Source organism: Uranotaenia lowii, chromosome 2 (genome assembly GCF_029784155.1).
Source record: "Uranotaenia lowii strain MFRU-FL chromosome 2, ASM2978415v1, whole genome shotgun sequence".
Taxonomy (NCBI): Eukaryota; Metazoa; Arthropoda; class Insecta; order Diptera; family Culicidae; genus Uranotaenia; species Uranotaenia lowii.
The window spans coordinates 420,788,549-420,808,361 of NC_073692.1; the positions used below are offsets into that span (position 1 = coordinate 420,788,549).

General features: G+C 35.6%; 1 protein-coding gene across 1 annotated transcript; it reads right to left on the bottom strand.

Moving 5' to 3' along the window:
* Positions 1-8,921: 8,921 nt before the first annotated feature.
* LOC129743460 (uncharacterized) lies at positions 8,922-14,222 on the bottom strand. The gene has a single exon (XM_055735497.1). The coding sequence runs from the start codon at positions 14,220-14,222 to the stop codon at positions 8,922-8,924; it is 5,301 nt and encodes a 1,766-aa protein (XP_055591472.1).
* Positions 14,223-19,813: the final 5,591 nt, after the last annotated feature.

Here is a 19,813-nt window from a genome sequence, read left to right on the forward strand (position 1 = left end):
GACAAAAATGACAAAAATGACAAAAATGCCAAAAATGACAAAAATGACAAAAATGACAAAAATGACAAAAATGACAAAAATGACAAAAATGACAAAAATGACAAAAATGACAAAAATTACAAAAATGACAAAAATGACAAAAATGACAAAAATGACAAAAATGACAAAAATGACAAAAATGACAAAATTGAAAAATATGACAAATATGACAAATATGACAAATATGACAAGAATGACAAAAAATTACATGATGGGTATCTCTTTTATACATTAGTGTTGTGAAGAAGAATGATTTTAAGGGGTTGGATTTTTGATCCTTGTTTTTTAGCTATATCTTGAAATCGGAATATTTTACAAATATCAATATCAAATGCTCTATTAAATTGTGCCATTCCGAGTTTGTCATTCGTCGTGTGTGGACGTGTTTTGTTATCGTTCCGTCGCGTAATACGTAAATGCGTAAAGATTTATTTCCTGTTGGTTTTCGGTCGGGGCAGTGAATTGTGGCTCAAAAAACTAAAGTTAATTGCGTCAGAATGAGTTTTCTGAAAATATTCCGAAAGTTTGGATGGAAAAAATCGGTTTTCGTAAGTACGCGTCTGTCGGAAAAGTGCGAGAAAAGATGCCCTCGGTTGTGATTACAATTCATCGCGCGTACGCTTGTGTGCTGTTGGATATAGGCGATGTTTTCAGTTGTGCGGCCTACTTGGATTGAAGCTTTCGATGATTTTTGTCAAGCTTCCGCTATTCGTCACTTGGCGTTTGACTATCAAGAGGAATTGGAAAATCGCAGAACATTTACTACACAGCACCACAGCTAAGTGAAATTAAACATTTTTCAGTATTGATTAACTATCTAGTTTGCGTTGATAAACGACTAATTAAATTTTCCGTTAAAAATAGAAGCACGTTCGTCATAAATTAACTGTTTTATATTTAAGCAATCAGCATGATCCAAAATAACTGAATCAAATCTGATTGCCAATTGATCACAACTGCTCATAGCTTAAAAATTATTTAAAAAACACTATATTTTCCTACATATTAATTAAACATGTACAAATTCAGTTAAATCAATTTTTTTTCTGATTATTGGCTTCGACACGACATATTATTGACAATAGCTTGCTTTAATTCTAACATCTTCACATTTTTTTCAGCTTATGATTGTCATGAACATAAATTGTGTGCTATATAAAAGCAGTTCATTCATCACATTAAATAATATTACTTGTGATTAATTACCTGTTAGAGTAAAAACACAGGAAAATTAACAGTGCAGCAATTTTTTGTTTATGTAAAAAGTTGATAAACTTAACTTACAAAGCTTATTTTTCAGTTGAATTTAAATCTACAACTCAATTGACTCGATGGCTCTATTGATATTCAGCATCCCTGAGTAGAATTTCGTTTATTATTTTAATTATTTTTTAATTATTAGATTTTTTAAAAGATTTCAAATTTGTAGATTGCAATACAATAGTTCTTCATGTACAATTTAATACATTATTTAAGGAATTCAGATTTTTTAACTCTACGTATCCAGGGCCTGCATTGTCATCAGCTTCAGTCAATTCATCCATCATCTTATCGGAGAACTCCATATTGTTATTAGTGTTTTTAAACAGATGTCTTTTAATAAATTTTAATTAAAGATCATGAGCTCAATGTTTTATCTATAATTCTTTATTTGACAGGTTACTGAAAGACAGGCGACAACATTATTCCCGAGTTCTATTATTCATTACATCTTTCTAGCTTAAGTCCTTCATTCCGGTTGATAATATTATATAATTGTTGTTGTATTTTCAGTTGCAACCTAAAATTTTTTAATAGGATTATTATTAATTTAATTTCTTTAGTCGTTTTTAAATTTTCAAAAATTTTTATATCACATTTATTATTTTTAGCTGTTTTGATTATTGAGTTATATTATCGTTTAGTTCCATTTATACTTTTTATTATTTGGTTCTTGTCATTCTTTGAAAAATTCAACTGAAATCACAGTTAACTGTCCCCAGTTGATCCGAGTCCAAATTATACCTGATATATTTAACCTCATTACATGAATTTCGTTCGCAGTAACACATAAACGGAGGCATAATATTCGTAGATGTAATAAATTCATAAACAGCTCAGATTATTGTTTTGAATTTTAACAAATTATTGCTTGTGTGTTATATTTCACAAATTTTATATTATATTCCATTCATTAATATATTGGAATAACATTGAATATAATGTTATTCTATTATATTACAAGATGCCATATTATATTTTTTAACATCTAGGGCAGGTGCATCAGGAGTATTACCGCATTTATTATTATTTTCATTTTCATCACTTTTGTTCTTGCTTTATTCATCTTTTTTATTATTATTCTTATTATTGATTTTATTTTTTATTATTGTTATTCCTGATAATTATTATAATGTATTTATGAATTGTACTGTATACCATTGTCGTTTTTATGGGGTTGGTGGGATGCATCAGGGCATCAAACAAAGGGATTGAGCGCATGGGTATGGATCTGTGGCAGTCCTACTCGTATTAAGTTCTCCTGCTGTTTGACGCGCTCTTCTAAAAACAAATCTTGGGGGCGGGGACTACAGAGACTTGCATAGTGAGTTAGTGGTATATTAAGCAATAACTTCTCGAGACCAACCAATCCTAACCCTTCGGATATTGTAAGTTACTCTATTTACGAATCCATTCCTTTGAATGTCTCATCCAGCAGTTATTAACTGGATATATGGTAACTTACGGTGACTTGTTGATGAAGCCTTAGCCACAACTGCGGTACAACCGTGCACCCAAGGTGGCTACCATACATACATACATACATACATACAAATGCTCTATTAAATTGTGCCAAATTTTTTCAAAACATCATAGCTGTTACCACAAAAAAAAATTAAATACTGATTTTTTTTTTAAATTATTCCTGCTTTGTTTGAGAAGTTTATCAAAATATGATAGGAACCTTACATCAGAATCAGATATTTTAAAGCATTATTGAATTTGGTATTCAACTACCTAAAATTCTTGATGATGTTTGCCATTTTTGAAGAAGTCTGACCGAAGGTTTTTTCAGATTTTTTTTTTCATTTTAACATATTTTCCATTTTTCTGTTAAGGCAATTTTAATTGATCGACTTCTGGATCACTGAACCCATAATGATGTGCTCCAGACCAGCACAATAAAGCAGGTAAAGTTCACTCGAGAAACTGGAAGCAAGTCAAAGTTAGGCATACCTCTAATTGGTGGCGAATAATTACCGTTTACGAAGCCATTTACCACAGGCAGGTTGACAAGTTGAAAATAGTTTCGCAACTCTCTCTGTCTCTGGAAGAAAACGATAAACGATTAACTGGAAGGTTGGTGGATGGAGGAACCGGATGTCGGTGGTGGATTGACTTGACTTGAGGAAGCTCGCAAGCAGCACCGGAAGTGGACAAAATTTATGACCGGATTCGCACTTTGAACGCATCCCATCCATTCGCTTATCGAAACGAGCTCCCAGGTAGATTGCAAAGTGAGCTTGCTGAATGATGGGTGTTTTGGAATTCAAGCAAGTGGGTTGTTTGTCTTCCAGCATCCGGCACCAATCGAAGAGCCATCTTTTCATGGATTGGAGCAAACAGTTTTGAGAGGTGCGCATATCGATGTTCATAAATAAGCTGTTGCCCAGCTTTGTGCATCGTCCTTTGCGATCCAGCAGCAACAGCACCAATCTTACTAGCTACCAAATTATCGTGTCTTACAGGGACTGTGGAACCCATCGAACGAGAGCCAGGATTGAACCGGAATGGGGAGCTCCACAACCTTGCCAAAAGGTGGTAAATTGCTAATTAGTGTAAAATTACTGTTATGACAAAGTGCCGGTACTAAATCAATGCGATTGTGCGTTAGAGTCTGGGTGCCGGTTTTTGAGAACCGATCCAATCGGGTCCATGAAAGATGGTTGTTGTTGATTGCGCTGGAAGTGGTCAATTAGAGAAGATTATGTTATCAGAAAACAATCTTCCTTGCCAACGAAAACTGAGGCTGCCCTAATTGGCGGTTGCGTTTAGACAAATTTAATGAGATCAGTTTCCAGTAGTTTTTGTATTTGGAAGGTCGAGGAAATCGCTCGGATCACGGAATTATTATATCTAAATGTTTTAATGGATTTTAAATATTCTTGTTTTTTTTTTATATCAAAACGACGATAATGGTCAAAGTGGTATAAGTGCAAAAAATAACATCTATATATATATATAAAAAGCAATTTCCGTGGGTTTTTTTTTGTTTGTTTGTTTGTTTGTTTGTTTGTCCTCTATAGACTCAGCCGTCTTAAGAGCTAGCGATCTGAAATTTGGCATGTATGTTCATTAGGACCAGGAATGATGAAAAATGTTTTCGGATTTTCGGATGACCCCTTCTGAAGGGGGTCGTCCATGCAAGACAAATATTGTTTTCGGGATGTTGACGTTATTTTTCGTCAGATGGTGATGAAAATTTGCACATAAGGGTTTTGAGAAACGGCCAATCGATTTCAGGCACTGCATTTTGGGTCAGGGGTCGGCAAAAGGGGTCGTCCATATAGACTGTTTATTGTTTTTGCGATATTGGCGTTATTTTACATCAGATTGAGATGAAACTTTGCACATAGTAGTTTTGAATGACGAGCAATCAATTCGAGATGCTAAATGAGGAGTCAGGGGTCGTCCAAAGGGGTCGTCCATATTAACTTTCAATATCTTAGTGATAATGACGTTTTTGTACATCGGATTCAGATGAAAATCGGCACACGAGAGTTTTGAGGGACGGTTAATCGATTTCAGGTATTAAATTCAGTGTAAAGGGTCGACAAAGGGGGTCGTCCATATTAACCTTTCAATATTTTTGCAATATCGTCGTTATTATGCATAGGATTGGGATGAAAATTTTCACACGGTAGTTTTCAGGGACGAGCAATCGATTACAGATGTCAAATGTTTTGCCAGGGGTCGACGAAAGGGGTCGTCCACATAAATTAATTTTCCACTGTTTTTGGCAATATTGACGTTATTATGCAATGGATTGCTTTGAGATTTTGCACACCGGAGTTTTGAGGGAAGGTCAATCAATTTCATATCAAGGATTGAATAAGAGGCCACCGAAAAGGGTTTTTTGGCAATAATTGCGTTGTTATGCAACGATCGAGTCGAAATTTATACTCGAGATTTTTTTTGATAAGGTTCAATTCATTTCTGATTTTAAATTTAGAAGCAGACGACAGAAAAAGTGATAGTCCAATATTTTTGCAATTATTATTAACATTGAATTCGGAAGTGCACCTGAAAAATGCTTGGCAATTGACTTTCGTAAAAACTGTCCATGACATATTCTAAGTTGAAAGCGAAACGGAGTTCGTATGGGATCAGCTAGTTAATAATAAAGCTATGCCAAACGTTTTTTCGTGGTTAAAATCTTTTTTATTTTCATCATATATCTCGGAAGAGTTATGCAACTCACCGTCTTTTGCGTTTTCTGGTAGCGTGTGATTTATTTGCCCTAGAAATTAGAACGATACATGAATAAATAAATGGAATAGCAGCATTTTTGTGAGACGAAAAAATTGTCATATTTTCTGAGTTCAAGTGAACTTGATACATTATTAAAGGAGAGCTTCAGCTAGGGTACCCTAAACCTTGGCAAAAAAAATAATCAAAACATGAAAGGACTATTACGAAAAATTAGTTCTTATTTCAAAGTTTATAAGAATCAAACAAAAATAATTCTAAAAGTTTATTTTCTACCCGATAGTCATGACATACTTAAAGGGGCAATTTCCTAATTTATAGACAACAGAACTTTTTAGAATACTTTTTATAAGACAATCATTGGATATAGATAAATTATTTCTGTAGTTTTCGTCATTTTTGTCTGTTTTGTCATTTTTAACATTTTTGTCATTTTTATCATTTTTGTAATTTTTGTAATTTTTGTAATTTTTGTAATTTTTGTAATTTTTGTAATTTTTGTAATTTTTGTAATTTTTGTAATTTTTGTAATTTTTGTAATTTTTGTAATTTTTGTAATTTTTGTAATTTTTGTAATTTTTGTAATTTTTGTAATATTTGTCTTTTTTGTCATTTTTGTCGTTTTTGTCATTTTTGTCGTTTTTGTCATTTTTGTCATTTTTGTCATTTTTGTCATTTTTGTCATTTTTGTCATTTTTGTCATTTTTGTCATTTTTGTCATTTTTGTCATTTTTGTCATTTTTGTCATTTTTGTCATTTTTGTCATTTTTGTCATTTTTGTCATTTTTGTCATTTTTGTCATTTTTGTCATTTTTGTCATTTTTGTCATTTTTGTCATTTTTGTCATTTTTGTCATTTTTGTCATTTTTGTCATTTTTGTCATTTTTGTCATTTTTGTCATTTTTGTCATTTTTGTCATTTTTGTCATTTTTGTCATTTTTGTCATTTTTGTCATTTTTGTCATTTTTGTCATTTTTGTCATTTTTGTCATTTTTGTCATTTTTGTCATTTTTGTCATTTTTGTCATTTTTGTCATTTTTGTCATTTTTGTCATTTTTGTCATTTTTGTCATTTTTGTCATTTTTGTCATTTTTGTCATTTTTGTCATTTTTGTCATTTTTGTCATTTTTGTCATTTTTGTCATTTTTGTCATTTTTGTCATTTTTGTCATTTTTGTCATTTTTGTCATTTTTGTCATTTTTGTCATTTTTGTCATTTTTGTCATTTTTGTCATTTTTGTCATTTTTGTCATTTTTGTCATTTTTGTCATTTTTGTCATTTTTGTCATTTTTGTCATTTTTGTCATTTTTGTCATTTTTGTCATTTTTGTCATTTTTGTCATTTTTGTCATTTTTGTCATTTTTGTCATTTTTGTCATTTTTGTCATTTTGTCATTTTTGTCATTTTTGTCATTTTTGTCATTTTTGTCATTTTTGTCATTTTTGTCGTTTTTGTCATTTTTGTCATTTTTGTCATTTTTGTCATTTTTGTCATTTTTGTCATTTTTGTCATTTTTGTCATTTTTGTCATTTTTGTCATTTTTGTCATTTTTGTCATTTTTGTCATTTTTGTCATTTTTGTCATTTTTGTCATTTTTGTCATTTTTGTCATTTTTGTCATTTTTGTCATTTTTGTCATTTTTGTCATTTTTGTCATTTTTGTCATTTTTGTCATTTTTGTCATTTTTGTCATTTTTGTCATTTTTGTCATTTTTGTCATTTTTGTCATTTTTGTCATTTTGGTCATTTTTGTCATTTTTGTCATTTTTGTCATTTTTGTCATTTTTGTCATTTTTGTCATTTTTGTCATTTTTGTCATTTTTGTCATTTTTGTCATTTTTGTCATTTTTGTCATTTTTGTCATTTTTGTCATTTTTGTCATTTTTGTCATTTTTGTCATTTTTGTCATTTTTGTCATTTTTGTCATTTTTGTCATTTTTGTCATTTTTGTCATTTTTGTCATTTTTGTCATTTTTGTCATTTTTGTCATTTTTGTCATTTTTGTCATTTTTGTCATTTTTGTCATTTTTGTCATTTTTGTCATTTTTGTCATTTTTGTCATTTTTGTCATTTTTGTCATTTTTGTCATTTTTGTCATTTTTGTCATTTTTGTCATTTTTGTCATTTTTGTCATTTTTGTCATATTTGTCATTTTTGTCATTTTTATTATTTTTGTCATTTTTGTCATTTTTGTCATTTTTGTCATTTTTGTCATTTTTGTCATTTTTGTCATTTTTGTCATTTTAGTCATTTTTGTCATTTTTGTCATTTTTGTCATTTTTATTATTTTTGTCATTTTTGTCATTTTTGTCATTTTTGTCATTTTTGTCATTTTTGTCATTTTTGTCATTTTTGTCATTTTTGTCATTTTTGTCATTTTTGTCATTTTTGTCATTTTTGTCATTTTTGTCATTTTTGTCATTTTTGTCATTTTTGTCATTTTTGTCATTTTTGTCATTTTTGTCATTTTTGTCATTTTTGTCATTTTTGTCATTTTTGTCATTTTTGTCATTTTTGTCATTTTTGTCATTTTTGTCATTTTTGTCATTTTTGTCATTTTTGTCATTTTTGTCACTTTTGTTATTTTTGTCATTTTTGTCATTTTTGTCATTTTTGTCATTTTAGTCATTTTTGTCATTTTTGTCATTTTTGTCATTTTTGTCATTTTTGTCATTTTTGTCATTTTTGTCATTTTTGTCATTTTTGTCATTTTTGTCATTTTTGTCATTTTTGTCATTTTTGTCATTTTTGTCATTTTTGTCATTTTTGTCATTTTTGTTATTTTTGTCATTTTTGTCATTTTTGTCAATTTTGTCATTTTTGTCTTTTTTGTCATTTTTGTCATTTTTGTCGTTTATGTCACTGTTGGGGTGCGGGATACCTTCGTGGACTGTATTTTACCGGTGGGGGATTCCTTGATTGGGTGGAGCTATTGGGTCAGCTCTTTCGACGATTGTGACTTGGTTATCAAAACACTGACTTGGATTTTTACACTATTTATTCACAAGTCACAGGTAAGTTTTTGACACAATTTATTCAACGCGGGTTTTACGGAAAATCAACGGTTTACTTAAACATTTATTTTTACTACGACAACATTTAACAAACTACTATTCTAAATCAACATCTGTTCCAATGGCGGTTTTTCTTAAGACTAAGACTGAATACAATACAAAATTTTGGCTTCTTTTTTGGTAAAAGACAAACATAGTCCACAATCATTTTACTCCTTCTAATCAGCTGTTCATTAGAGATGCTGACAGTTGCATCTCGACATCTTTGAACCGTCCTTCTTCATTAATGATCCAGGGTCGTACGAAGGGTTATTGGTTTAGCCTGACATCGCTCTCTAGTAATCCAACATCCTCGCCCATCCTGAATCGCTCGCGGTTCTGAAAATAAAAGAACGAAATCTCACGAACACAAGGGGGAGGTCTGATCTGTTTGGTTTTCACGGGCAAGTTGGGAATCTTCTTCAGGCTGAAATGATTCTGGTAGTATGCACAGCTTTTCAACTGGGCGCGTAGAAGGTCCTGTAGCCGTCTTCAGAGTAACTACTCTAACAACACCGTCGGATCCAGGATGCAGCTTTTCAACACGTCCCATCTTCCAGCGGCATGGCGGTAGATTATCGTCCTTGATGATCACTAGTTTCCCAACAGTTATCTCGATAGGTGACTTCCATCTCTTGTATCGCCCTTGCAACTGAGTGAGATACTCTGTTCTCCATCTATCCCAAAAATGTTGTAGCTTTTTCTGGATAACTTGGCTCTGATTAAGCCGATTCATCGGTACTTCGCTGTAATCCCTTCCTGGTAGCTGTTGAAATGGTTCTCCAATTAAAAAATGCCCAGGTGTCAACGGTTGAAGGTTTCCTGGGTCATCGGTTAACGCAGTTATCGGTCTCGAGTTTAAACAATTCTCCACTTGAACAAGCAACGTGATCATATCTTCGAAGGAAACAGCGTTTTCTCCAAGAACCTTGAGAAGATGCTTCTTGGCCGAACGAACTGCAGCTTCCCAAAGGCCTCCAAAATGGGGTGCAGCGGGGGGAATAAAATGCCACTGAATATGGTTGTTCGCGCACTCCTTGGCTACCTTCTCCTGATGTTGGCTGTTACGGAAATGAATCAGAAGTTCTTGCAGAAAATTACGAGCTCCTACGAAATTCGTCCCATTATCCGAATAAATATCCGAACAATATCCTCTTCTCCCAATAAAGCGGCGTAATGCTTGGAGAAATCGATCCGTCGAAAGGTCCGAAACTAACTCGAGGTGCACTGCCTTCGTGCAGAGACAGATGAAAACTGCTACGTAGGCCTTAATTGCTGGTCGTCTTGGGGCTAAGCGAACATATACTGGTCCGAAGTAGTCCACACCGGTCTTGGAAAACGGTCTCGATCTCGTGACACGAGCTAAAGGCAATTCACCCATGAACTGCTGAATGGGACTAGGTTTGGAGCGGAAACACTGTTTACAGTTGTGGATAATCTGCCGAGGAACATTCCGACCTCCAAGTGGCCAATACTTTAAACGAACAGAGCTGAGCAGCAACTGTGAACCTGCGTGCATCAGCTTCTGATGGTAGTACTCGTACAACAGAATTGTGAAGGGGTGTTTTGCCGGTAAAACTATTGGATGCTTGGTATCTTCCGACACTTCCGATTTACCTAACCGGCCGCCAACTCGTATTAAACTCTCCGAAGACATTCGCGGAGCAAACCATCTTAGGGGTGAGCCTCGGTGAATTTCCCTTCCTTCGACCAAGCACTTCCATTCTTCAGGAAACGTCTCCTGCTGTATTCGGCGGATTATAGCATATTCGGCGTCTCTAAGCTCTGTGACGGTTAGAAAACTCTTGGGACTTGTCTCATTTTTCATCAAGATACGCATCAGTCGCATCCAGTATGCGGTGCAGCGTATAAGCTTGGTAAACGACGAGAATTTTCCAACGTATTCTGCTCCAAAATCGGTTTGACTTGTTGCCAGGTTCACTGCAACATGCCGGACTTCTGCATCTGCTCCCTCAGTGCAAAAGCTGCTGGGTTGTTCCGGATAATTATTCTGCAGTAGCCATTCGGGACCATTCCACCAAAGATTGTTCTCCTGGATCTGATCGGGATTTAAGCCTCGGGAAATAAGATCTGATGGATTCTGTACCCCTGGAACATGTCTCCAAACACAGTTCTCCGTAGCTGATTGGATTTTCGCTACACGGTTTGCAACAAACGTAGCCCACGTCGTCGGAATCGCCTTCAACCACTGCAGCACGCAAGTTGAATCCGTCCAGAAAAACATATCCATTTCGACCTTCAACGCCTCTCGTACCTTGCAGGATAATTCCGCTGATAATAGTGCCCCGCACAACTCCAACCTGGGTATCGACTGGCATTTCAAGGGTGCAACCTTCGATTTCGACGCTAGTAGATGTACGAAAATCCTTCCTTGAGCATCGATGCTCTTGATGTATGCGCAGGCACCATACGCCTTCTCCGAAGCGTCCGAAAAGAAGTGCAGCTCCATCTTAACACAATTTGGGACGACTGCACAGCGCTGTATCTTCAACTCGTTCATCAAGTGAAGCTGCCGGTGAAAATTGCGCCATTCTCGTTCAACTTCAACTGGAACCGGATGATCCCAGTCAAGCCTTTCTCCATTCTCATTCAATTTCCACAGCCTCTGCATGAAAATTTTTGCGGTTGTGGTGACAGCTCCTACCATACCAAGTGGATCGAACAACATTGCGATTGCCGATAGAATTTTCCGTTTTGTTAGCCTTTCGTTTTCCGGGATATCCAATATGGTAAAGTTGAATCGCAAAACGTCTGTTCGAGGTTGCCACACAAGCCCTAGGGTTTTGACTGCCGGGTCTGGATCCAACTGTATTTCTTTCATATGCGGCAACGCGAGGTCTTCGTCGTCTACTGATCGCAAGGCCGTTGGCGAATTGGATGCGAACTTTCTTAGTCGAAACCCTCCACGTTTCGTTAGGCTGATTAGTTGTTCGCAGAGTATTGAAGCCGCTTCTTCGTTATCCGTTCCAGTCAAAACGTCATCCATGTAGACGTCTTCCATTATTGCCTTGGATCCCATTGGATATGATTCCTGCTCATCTGTGGCCAACTGCTTCAGTGTTCTGGTAGCGAGAAACGGTGCCGGTTTTGTACCGTATGTAACGGTGGTGAGTTCATACGTTTCCACGTTCTCCGATGAATCTTTCCTCCACAGAATGCTTTGAAGTGGCATGTCTGCTCTATCGATACCTATTTGTCGGAACATTTTCTCGACATCTGCAACAATCATTATCCGCTTCATTCGGCAACGCATGATAAGGGCTCGTAGCTCGTCTTGGATCACAGGTCCTGCCAGGAGTGCATCGTTCAGGGAAACGCCACTGCTGCTCTTACACGATGCATCGAATACCACTCGAACCTTCGTTGTTGTGCTGGCCTGTTTGATGACTGGGTGGTGTGGTAGATAACAACGCTTCTCCGGGCCCACATGCGCCCTACGCATGTGCCCAAGATTCACGTACTCATCCATGAACTGGTTATATTGATTCCGCAACTCTGGATCCCTCGCCAATCTCCTTTCTAAGCCATCTAGTCGCTGAAGTGCTATGCCGCGCGACTCGCCCATCGTCGAAAGTATCTCGTCGTTCTTCGGTAAGCCTACGGTGTATCGTCCATCAGAACTCCTCTGGATAGTGCGAACAAACTGCGCCTCGCAGCGTTGTTCTTCCGGGGAAAATATGTTCGGAGACCCTATCTCCTCACACGACCAAAACCTGGTGAGAAGTTCGTCTAGATGAACTGTAGAAGCTGCATTGCAAACGATGCGCCGAGCTGAACCCTGGTGTTCAACTGCTCCGGTGACCAACCAACCGAATACTGAATCTATCAGCATTGGCAGCCCCTCGCCAAGCGGAATTTTGTTGTCGGTTTGCAAAAAGGAGAAGAAATGCTGAATGCCGAGTACCAAATCGACCGATTTTGATTGAAAGAAACCTGGATCCGCTAGTTCCACACCCTGTGGGAACTTCCACGAAGAAACCGTCACGCTAGTAGTAGGCAGATCTGCAGTAACCGCTGGGAGAAGAAGAAATTCCATATTTCTCGCAAAACTAGATGTACGTGACTTCACAACTGCAGAAATCTGGTATTTCACAGTTGTATTTGCCTTGCCGATTCCGAGTACCGAGATATTTGAACGCCTTCGGGAGATCTTCATCCGTTGACAGAGCCTCTCTGACATGAAGTTGCTCTCCGATCCGGAGTCTAGTAGAGCCCTCGCGTGAAAGGCCTTCCCTGTATCGTCTTCAACCAAAACGACTGCTGTGGCGAGGATTATCGTCGACGAGTGGTTCCTGGCAACATTTGAAGAGACAGTTCCTGCTGTTGTCTCTGCAGGATGAGATGACTGTTGAACTCTTCTGGCGGGTGATGCTGATTGAGGATTCCTATAACCTCCACCGTCTTCTCTGAAGCACACTAAAGTGTGATGCTTTCCCCTACACTTACGGCACACTTGCATAGATCTGCATTCTGAGGCTTGATGACCACGTCGAAAACAATTCCTGCATAGAGAATGCTGCCTCAGTAATTTGTCACGAGCGGATGCATTCAACCTTGAAAACGCTGGACAAGTGTAAAGCAGATGAGATTCTGAGCAAGCGATGCACGTTCCGGATGACATCTGTGCTGCGCTATAACTTGTTCTCGAGGCGAAGTTCTTTTTAGGCAACTGTGAGGGCTCCTGCTTGGTATCCTGGGCTTTTGATGGTAGTGAGGCAAGAATTTTGACTCGCGTTTGAAGGAACTGTGTGAGATCCTTGACAGTGTCCTCGGTCTGATGCGCACTGTGCTCTTCCCAAGCACGACGAGTTACGGGATCCAGCCTCGAGCATAATACCTCCAACAGCAACAAATCCTTATAATCCTCGGGCTTCACCAGCTGATCTAACGTTTGCACCACACGTTCGAAGCCTTCCAGCAACACCTGAATTTCTGATGACGATTCCTTGGTAACCTTCGGGAGTTTGAATAGATTTCCAACTTGTCGACGTTTCAAAACCTTGCTGTCGTTGTATCTAGTCATCAGTGTTTCCCAAGCGATGTTGTAGTTGGCTCTCGTTAGAGCCAAAGGGTCGATGAGTGCTCTGGCTTCTCCGGCTAGGCATCCTTTTAGATAGTGGAATTTTTCCACGTCTGGTAAGTCCACCTTGGAATGGATCAGCGATAGGAAAAGATCCCGGAAACTCAACCACTGATCGATGTTGCCGTCGAAAGTCTGCAACCTTATCTGGGGTAGCCTAACATGTTCCGTGACTGGCTGAATGGATGACTCCATGATGCGGGTGGATTGCAGAACGCTGGTGTTCGCGGTGTTTCCTTCCAACTCCTTGATCCGGTCTAACATGCTGGCCTTGGCATCGTAGTAACGGGTGGTGAAGTCCAACCTTATACCTGGACAAGCGCCTTCCTTCGACGAATACTCTTCATGAATTTCTACATCCATGATAGCATCGTTGACCTTGTCCCATAACTCATTCAGCTTTTCCAACCTGACTTGGATTTGCTGAACAGATGTAACCTCGCCCAAAGTGTTCGCAAACGCGGTTAGTGCCTTGAACATCTCCAGCATTGCCTTCAATCTGGTTTGGAGATTCCTCAGCGGTGGGTTTCTGGTAGACGATTGGGCGCCGGAAGTAGCCATGGTTCTCGGTTAAACGGATTCACGCAGTGGTACACAGTGATAAAATGACAGGTGAGTATTTGTACTACGAACAAGCTTCGGCAATGAACATACACTGTAGAGCTTAACTTACTTTAAAGAAACTAAAGTTGCACTCCTCTACAGGTATCGATCGACTCCCGAAAGCCTTGGCGTACTACGCGTGCGTTGCCTTCAAACGTGGATTTTCCTCAATATTATTCGCGATTGGAATGGTTGCCCTCAGATCAGATTTGAATTCAGGATACAAACGGGGAAAATACGATGTAGTATTCAGATTTGAACAAGCTTCGGCAAAGGACATATACTGTAAGCTTAATTTACCTTAACAAAAATAAGGCTGAACACCTTTACAGGTATGCACGTCCTAGCCGCAAATTTCGATACGAGGAAATAATTTCACGCCTCGGTTTCCGTGTGAAAATTTTCTTGAAGCCAACTCGTTCGTACCCTCGATACCAAACAGAATAGCAGGATGGATGATGGGAAATAATGGCGATGTAGTATTTGCAGTCTATTAAGCTTCGGCAGGACGTATACTGTAGATTCTACTAACCTGACCGAAAAACTCGTTGCATGGATTCAATTTTAAAAATTATTTGAATCTAAAATTTTGCTGACCAGTGTATTTATGCTGTGTTGCACTCAATCGCTATAGTGCATTCGTGTGCCCCTTGCATCAATCAATACCAAAGCCGAAAACTCATTCAAACATATAACGGTAGGTACATGGTGGTGTTCGTGAGATTTATGATTGTTGTTTAGTCTCGTGTTGGAACCAGCACCGGCTGGTTCGTTCTTTGCGTCGGGTTAAAAAGTTTGCGACTCACCTAACGGTTGTGCTGTGTCCGGGAATTTAAAGTTGTGCGGGATGAATCTGGCCAGTCGATGACAAACGGGTGCTAAAACTTAGCACAGAAGTGCTGCTGCCGAAGGGGATCTCCAGCTGCTAGAGGTATGATAGTGCGTTGTGTGTTGGGCTGACCTTGACCGTGAAAGACAATGGCGCACGGCAAGTGATTGATTGAGCCGTACCTTCTTGGCTCGGGGCAGGGTGGATTAAACCAGTCAGTTGATGTGATGTTCTGTGTGCTGTGATGTTAATTGATTAACCAATGAAAACCAAAAACCAGATGATTTTCATTCCTGGAGTGTGAAGAAATTGGTCAATCTATCGTCGTTGGTGTTGATGATGCTGATCAGCGCTGATGATGATCATCAGAGATGGTGATGATTGGCCGCGGGATGATGATGATGAGCAGTGAGATCGATATATGATATCACTGCTGCTGGTGATGTTAGTTCCAAGTGCCTTGTTGGAGTATTGGTGATATTCCGGTAGAGTTGTCGTAGTGACGTCGATGTTGATCTTGTGGGTTGATGGGGTTGGTGAGAATCTCCAATTCTCATGGGTGTGGATGCGGAATGGTAAACAAACGATGTAGTATGCAAAAAAAATCCTAGCAATTGGCTGAACATAAACTGTTCTCGGGTAATTTACCTGGAGAACCGTTTTCAGCGGCTCGATTGCTGGATACCTGCTACCTCGACCGACGAATTGGGTGATGTGGATATTACAGGTGAGTTTGGTGCAACGTTGTGGTTCCGAAGTGTGTGGAAGTTGTGCTAAACGCAACGTTTTGTTTGTTGCAAACGGCGATAGCTAAACTTCTTTGACGGCGGCAAGCGAAGTGTAGACCTACCAACGGGTTTCGTGAGCTGGTGATCGTAGGTGATCGCTGCTACTTTGCGAGTTGAAACGCGCACCTGGTGTCGGGTTTCCGAGTCTCCTTCTCGGGGAATATCCGTCGCAATGGCGATAATAAATTGTACCTCCGTGGTGTGTTTCGGTTGGGCTTGTTGATCCGGCCGATGGACCAAAATGTTGGGGTGCGGGATACCTTCGTGGACTGTATTTTACCGGTGGGGGATTCCTTGATTGGGTGGAGCTATTGGGTCAGCTCTTTCGACGATTGTGACTTGGTTATCAAAACACTGACTTGGATTTTTACACTATTTATTCACAAGTCACAGGTAAGTTTTTGACACAATTTATTCAACGCGGGTTTTACGGAAAATCAACGGTTTACTTAAACATTTATTTTTACTACGACAACATTTAACAAACTACTATTCTAAATCAACATCTGTTCCAATGGCGGTTTTTCTTAAGACTAAGACTGAATACAATACAAAATTTTGGCTTCTTTTTTGGTAAAAGACAAACATAGTCCACAATCATTTTACTCCTTCTAATCAGCTGTTCATTAGAGATGCTGACAGTTGCATCTCGACATCTTTGAACCGTCCTTCTTCATTAATGATCCAGGGTCGTACGAAGGGTTATTGGTTTAGCCTGACATCGCTCTCTAGTAATCCAACAGTCACTTTTGTCATTTTTGTCATTTTTGTCATTTTTGTCATTTTTGTCATTTTTGTCATTTTTGTCATTTTTGTCATTTTTGTCATTTTTGTCATTTTTGTCATTTTTGTCATTTTTGTCATTTTTGTCATTTTTGTCATTTTTGTCAATTTTGTCATTTTTGTCTTTTTTGTCATTTTTGTCATTTTTGTCATTTTTGTCATTTTTGTCATTTTTGTCATTTTTGTCATTTTTGTCATTTTTGTCATTTTTGTCATTTTTGTCATTTTTGTCATTTTTGTCATTTTTGTCATTTTTGTCATTTTTGTCATTTTTGTCATTTTTGTCATTTTTGTCATTTTTGTCATTTTTGTCATTTTTGTCATTTTTGTCATTTTTGTCATTTTTGTCATTTTTGTCATTTTTGTCATTTTTGTCATTTTTGTCATTTTTGTCATTTTTGTCATTTTTGTCATTTTTGTCATTTTTGTCATTTTTGTCATTTTTGTCATTTTTGTCATTTTTGTCATTTTTGTCATTTTTGTCATTTTTGTCATTTTTGTCATTTTTGTCATTTTTGTCATTTTTGTTATTTTTGTCATTTTTGTCATTTTTGTCAATTTTGTCATTTTTGTCTTTTTTGTCATTTTTGTCATTTTTGTCGTTTATGTCACTTTTGTCATTTTTGTCATTTTTGTCATTTTTGTCATTTTTGTCATTTTTATTATTTTTGTCATTTTTGTCATTTTTGTCATTTTTGTCATTTTTGTCATTTTTGTCATTTTTGTCATTTTTGTCATTTTTGTCATTTTTGTCATTTTTGTCAATTTTGTCATTTTTGTCTTTTTTGTCATTTTTGTCATTTTTTGTCATTTTTGTCATTTTTGTCATTTTTGTCATTTTTGTCATTTTTGTCATTTTTGTCATTTTTGTCATTTTTGTCATTTTTGTCATTTTTGTCATTTTTGTCATTTTTGTCATTTTTGTCATTTTTGTCATTTTTGTCATTTTTGTCATTTTTGTCATTTTTGTCATTTTTGTCATTTTTGTCATTTTTGTCATTTTTGTCATTTTTGTCATTTTTGTCATTTTTGTCATTTTTGTCATTTTTGTCATTTTTGTCATTTTTGTCATTTTTGTCATTTTTGTCATTTTTGTCATTTTTGTCATTTTTGTCATTTTTGTCATTTTTGTCATTTTTGTTATTTTTGTCATTTTTGTCATTTTTGTCAATTTTGTCATTTTTGTCTTTTTTGTCATTTTTGTCATTTTTGTCGTTTATGTCACTTTTGTCATTTTTGTCATTTTTGTCATTTTTGTCATTTTTGTCATTTTTGTCATTTTTGTCATTTTTGTCATTTTTGTCATTTTTGTCATTTTTGTCATTTTTGTCATTTTTGTCATTTTTGTCATTTTTGTCATTTTTGTCATTTTTGTCAATTTTGTCATTTTTGTCTTTTTTGTCTTTTTTGTCATTTTTGTCATTTTTGTCATTTTTGTCATTTTTGTCATTTTTGTCATTTTTGTCATTTTTGTCATTTTTGTCATTTTTGTCATTTTTGTCATTTTTGTCATTTTTGTCATTTTTGTCATTTTTGTCATTTTTGTCATTTTTGTCATTTTTGTCATTTTTGTCATTTTTGTCATTTTTGTCATTTTTGTCATTTTTGTCATTTTTGTCATTTTTGTCATTTTTGTCATTTTTGTCATTTTTGTCATTTTTGTCATTTTTGTCATTTTTGTCATTTTTGTCATTTTGGTCATTTTTGTCATTTTTGTCATTTTTGTCATTTTTGTCATTTTTGTCATTTTTGTCATTTTTGTCATTTTTGTCATTTTTGTCATTTTTGTCATTTTTGTCATTTTTGTCATTTTTGTCATTTTTGTCATTTTTGTCATTTTTGTCATTTTTGTCATTTTTGTCATTTTTGTCATTTTTGTCATTTTTGTCATTTTTGTCATTTTTGTCATTTTTGTCATTTTTGTCATTTTTGTCATTTTTTGTCATTTTTGTCATTTTTGTCATTTTTGTCATTTTTGTCATTTTTGTCATTTTTGTCATTTTTGTCATTTTTGTCTTTTTTGTCATTTTTGTCATTTTTGTCATTTTTGTCATTTTTGTCATTTTTGTCATTTTTGTCATTTTTGTCATTTTTGTCATTTTTGTCATTTTTGTCATTTTTGTCATTTTTGTCATTTTTGTCATTTTTGTCATTTTTGTCATTTTTGTCATTTTTGTCATTTTTGTCATTTTTGTCATTTTTGTCATTTTTGTCATTTTTGTCATTTTTGTCATTTTTGTCATTTTTGTCATTTTTGTCATTTTTGTCATTTTTGTCATTTTTGTCATTTTTGTCATTTTTGTCATTTTTGTCATTTTTGTCATTTTTGTCATTTTTGTCATTTTTGTCATTTTTGTCATTTTTGTCATTTTTGTCATTTTTGTCATTTTTGTCATTTTTGTCATTTTTGTCATTTTTGTCATTTTTGTCATTTTTGTCATTTTTGTCATTTTTGTCATTTTTGTCATTTTTGTCATTTTTGTTATTTTTGTCATTTTTGTCATTTTTGTCAATTTTGTCATTTTTGCCTTTTTTGTCATTTTTGTCATTTTTGTCGTTTATGTCACTTTTGTCATTTTTGTCATTTTTGTCATTTTTGTCATTTTTGTCATTTTTGTCATTTTTGTCATTTTTGTCATTTTTGTCATTTTTGTCATTTTTGTCATTTTTGTCATTTTTGTCATTTTTGTCATTTTTGTCATTTTTGTCATTTTTGTCATTTTTGTCATTTTTGTCATTTTTGTCATTTTTGTCATTTTTGTCATTTTTGTCATTTTTGTCATTTTTGTCATTTTTGTCATTTTTGTCATTTTTGTCATTTTTGTCATTTTTGTCATTTTTGTCATTTTTGTCATTTTTGTCATTTTTGTCATTTTTGTCATTTTTGTCATTTTTGTCATTTTTGTCATTTTTGTCATTTTTGTCATTTTTGTCATTTTTGTCATTTTTGTCATTTTTGTCATTTTTGTCATTTTTGTCATTTTTGTCATTTTTGTCATTTTTGTCATTTTTGTCATTTTTGTTATTTTTGTCATTTTTGTCATTTTTGTCAATTTTGTCATTTTTGTCTTTTTTGTCATTTTTGTCATTTTTGTCGTTTATGTCACTTTTGTCATTTTTGTCATTTTTGTCATTTTTGTCATTTTTGT

Bases quoted from the DNA above. Each gene is read 5' to 3' on its own strand.
- LOC129743460 (XM_055735497.1), bottom strand. From the start codon at position 14,222: ATGGCTACTTCCGGCGCCCAATCGTCTACCAGAAACCCACCGCTGAGG.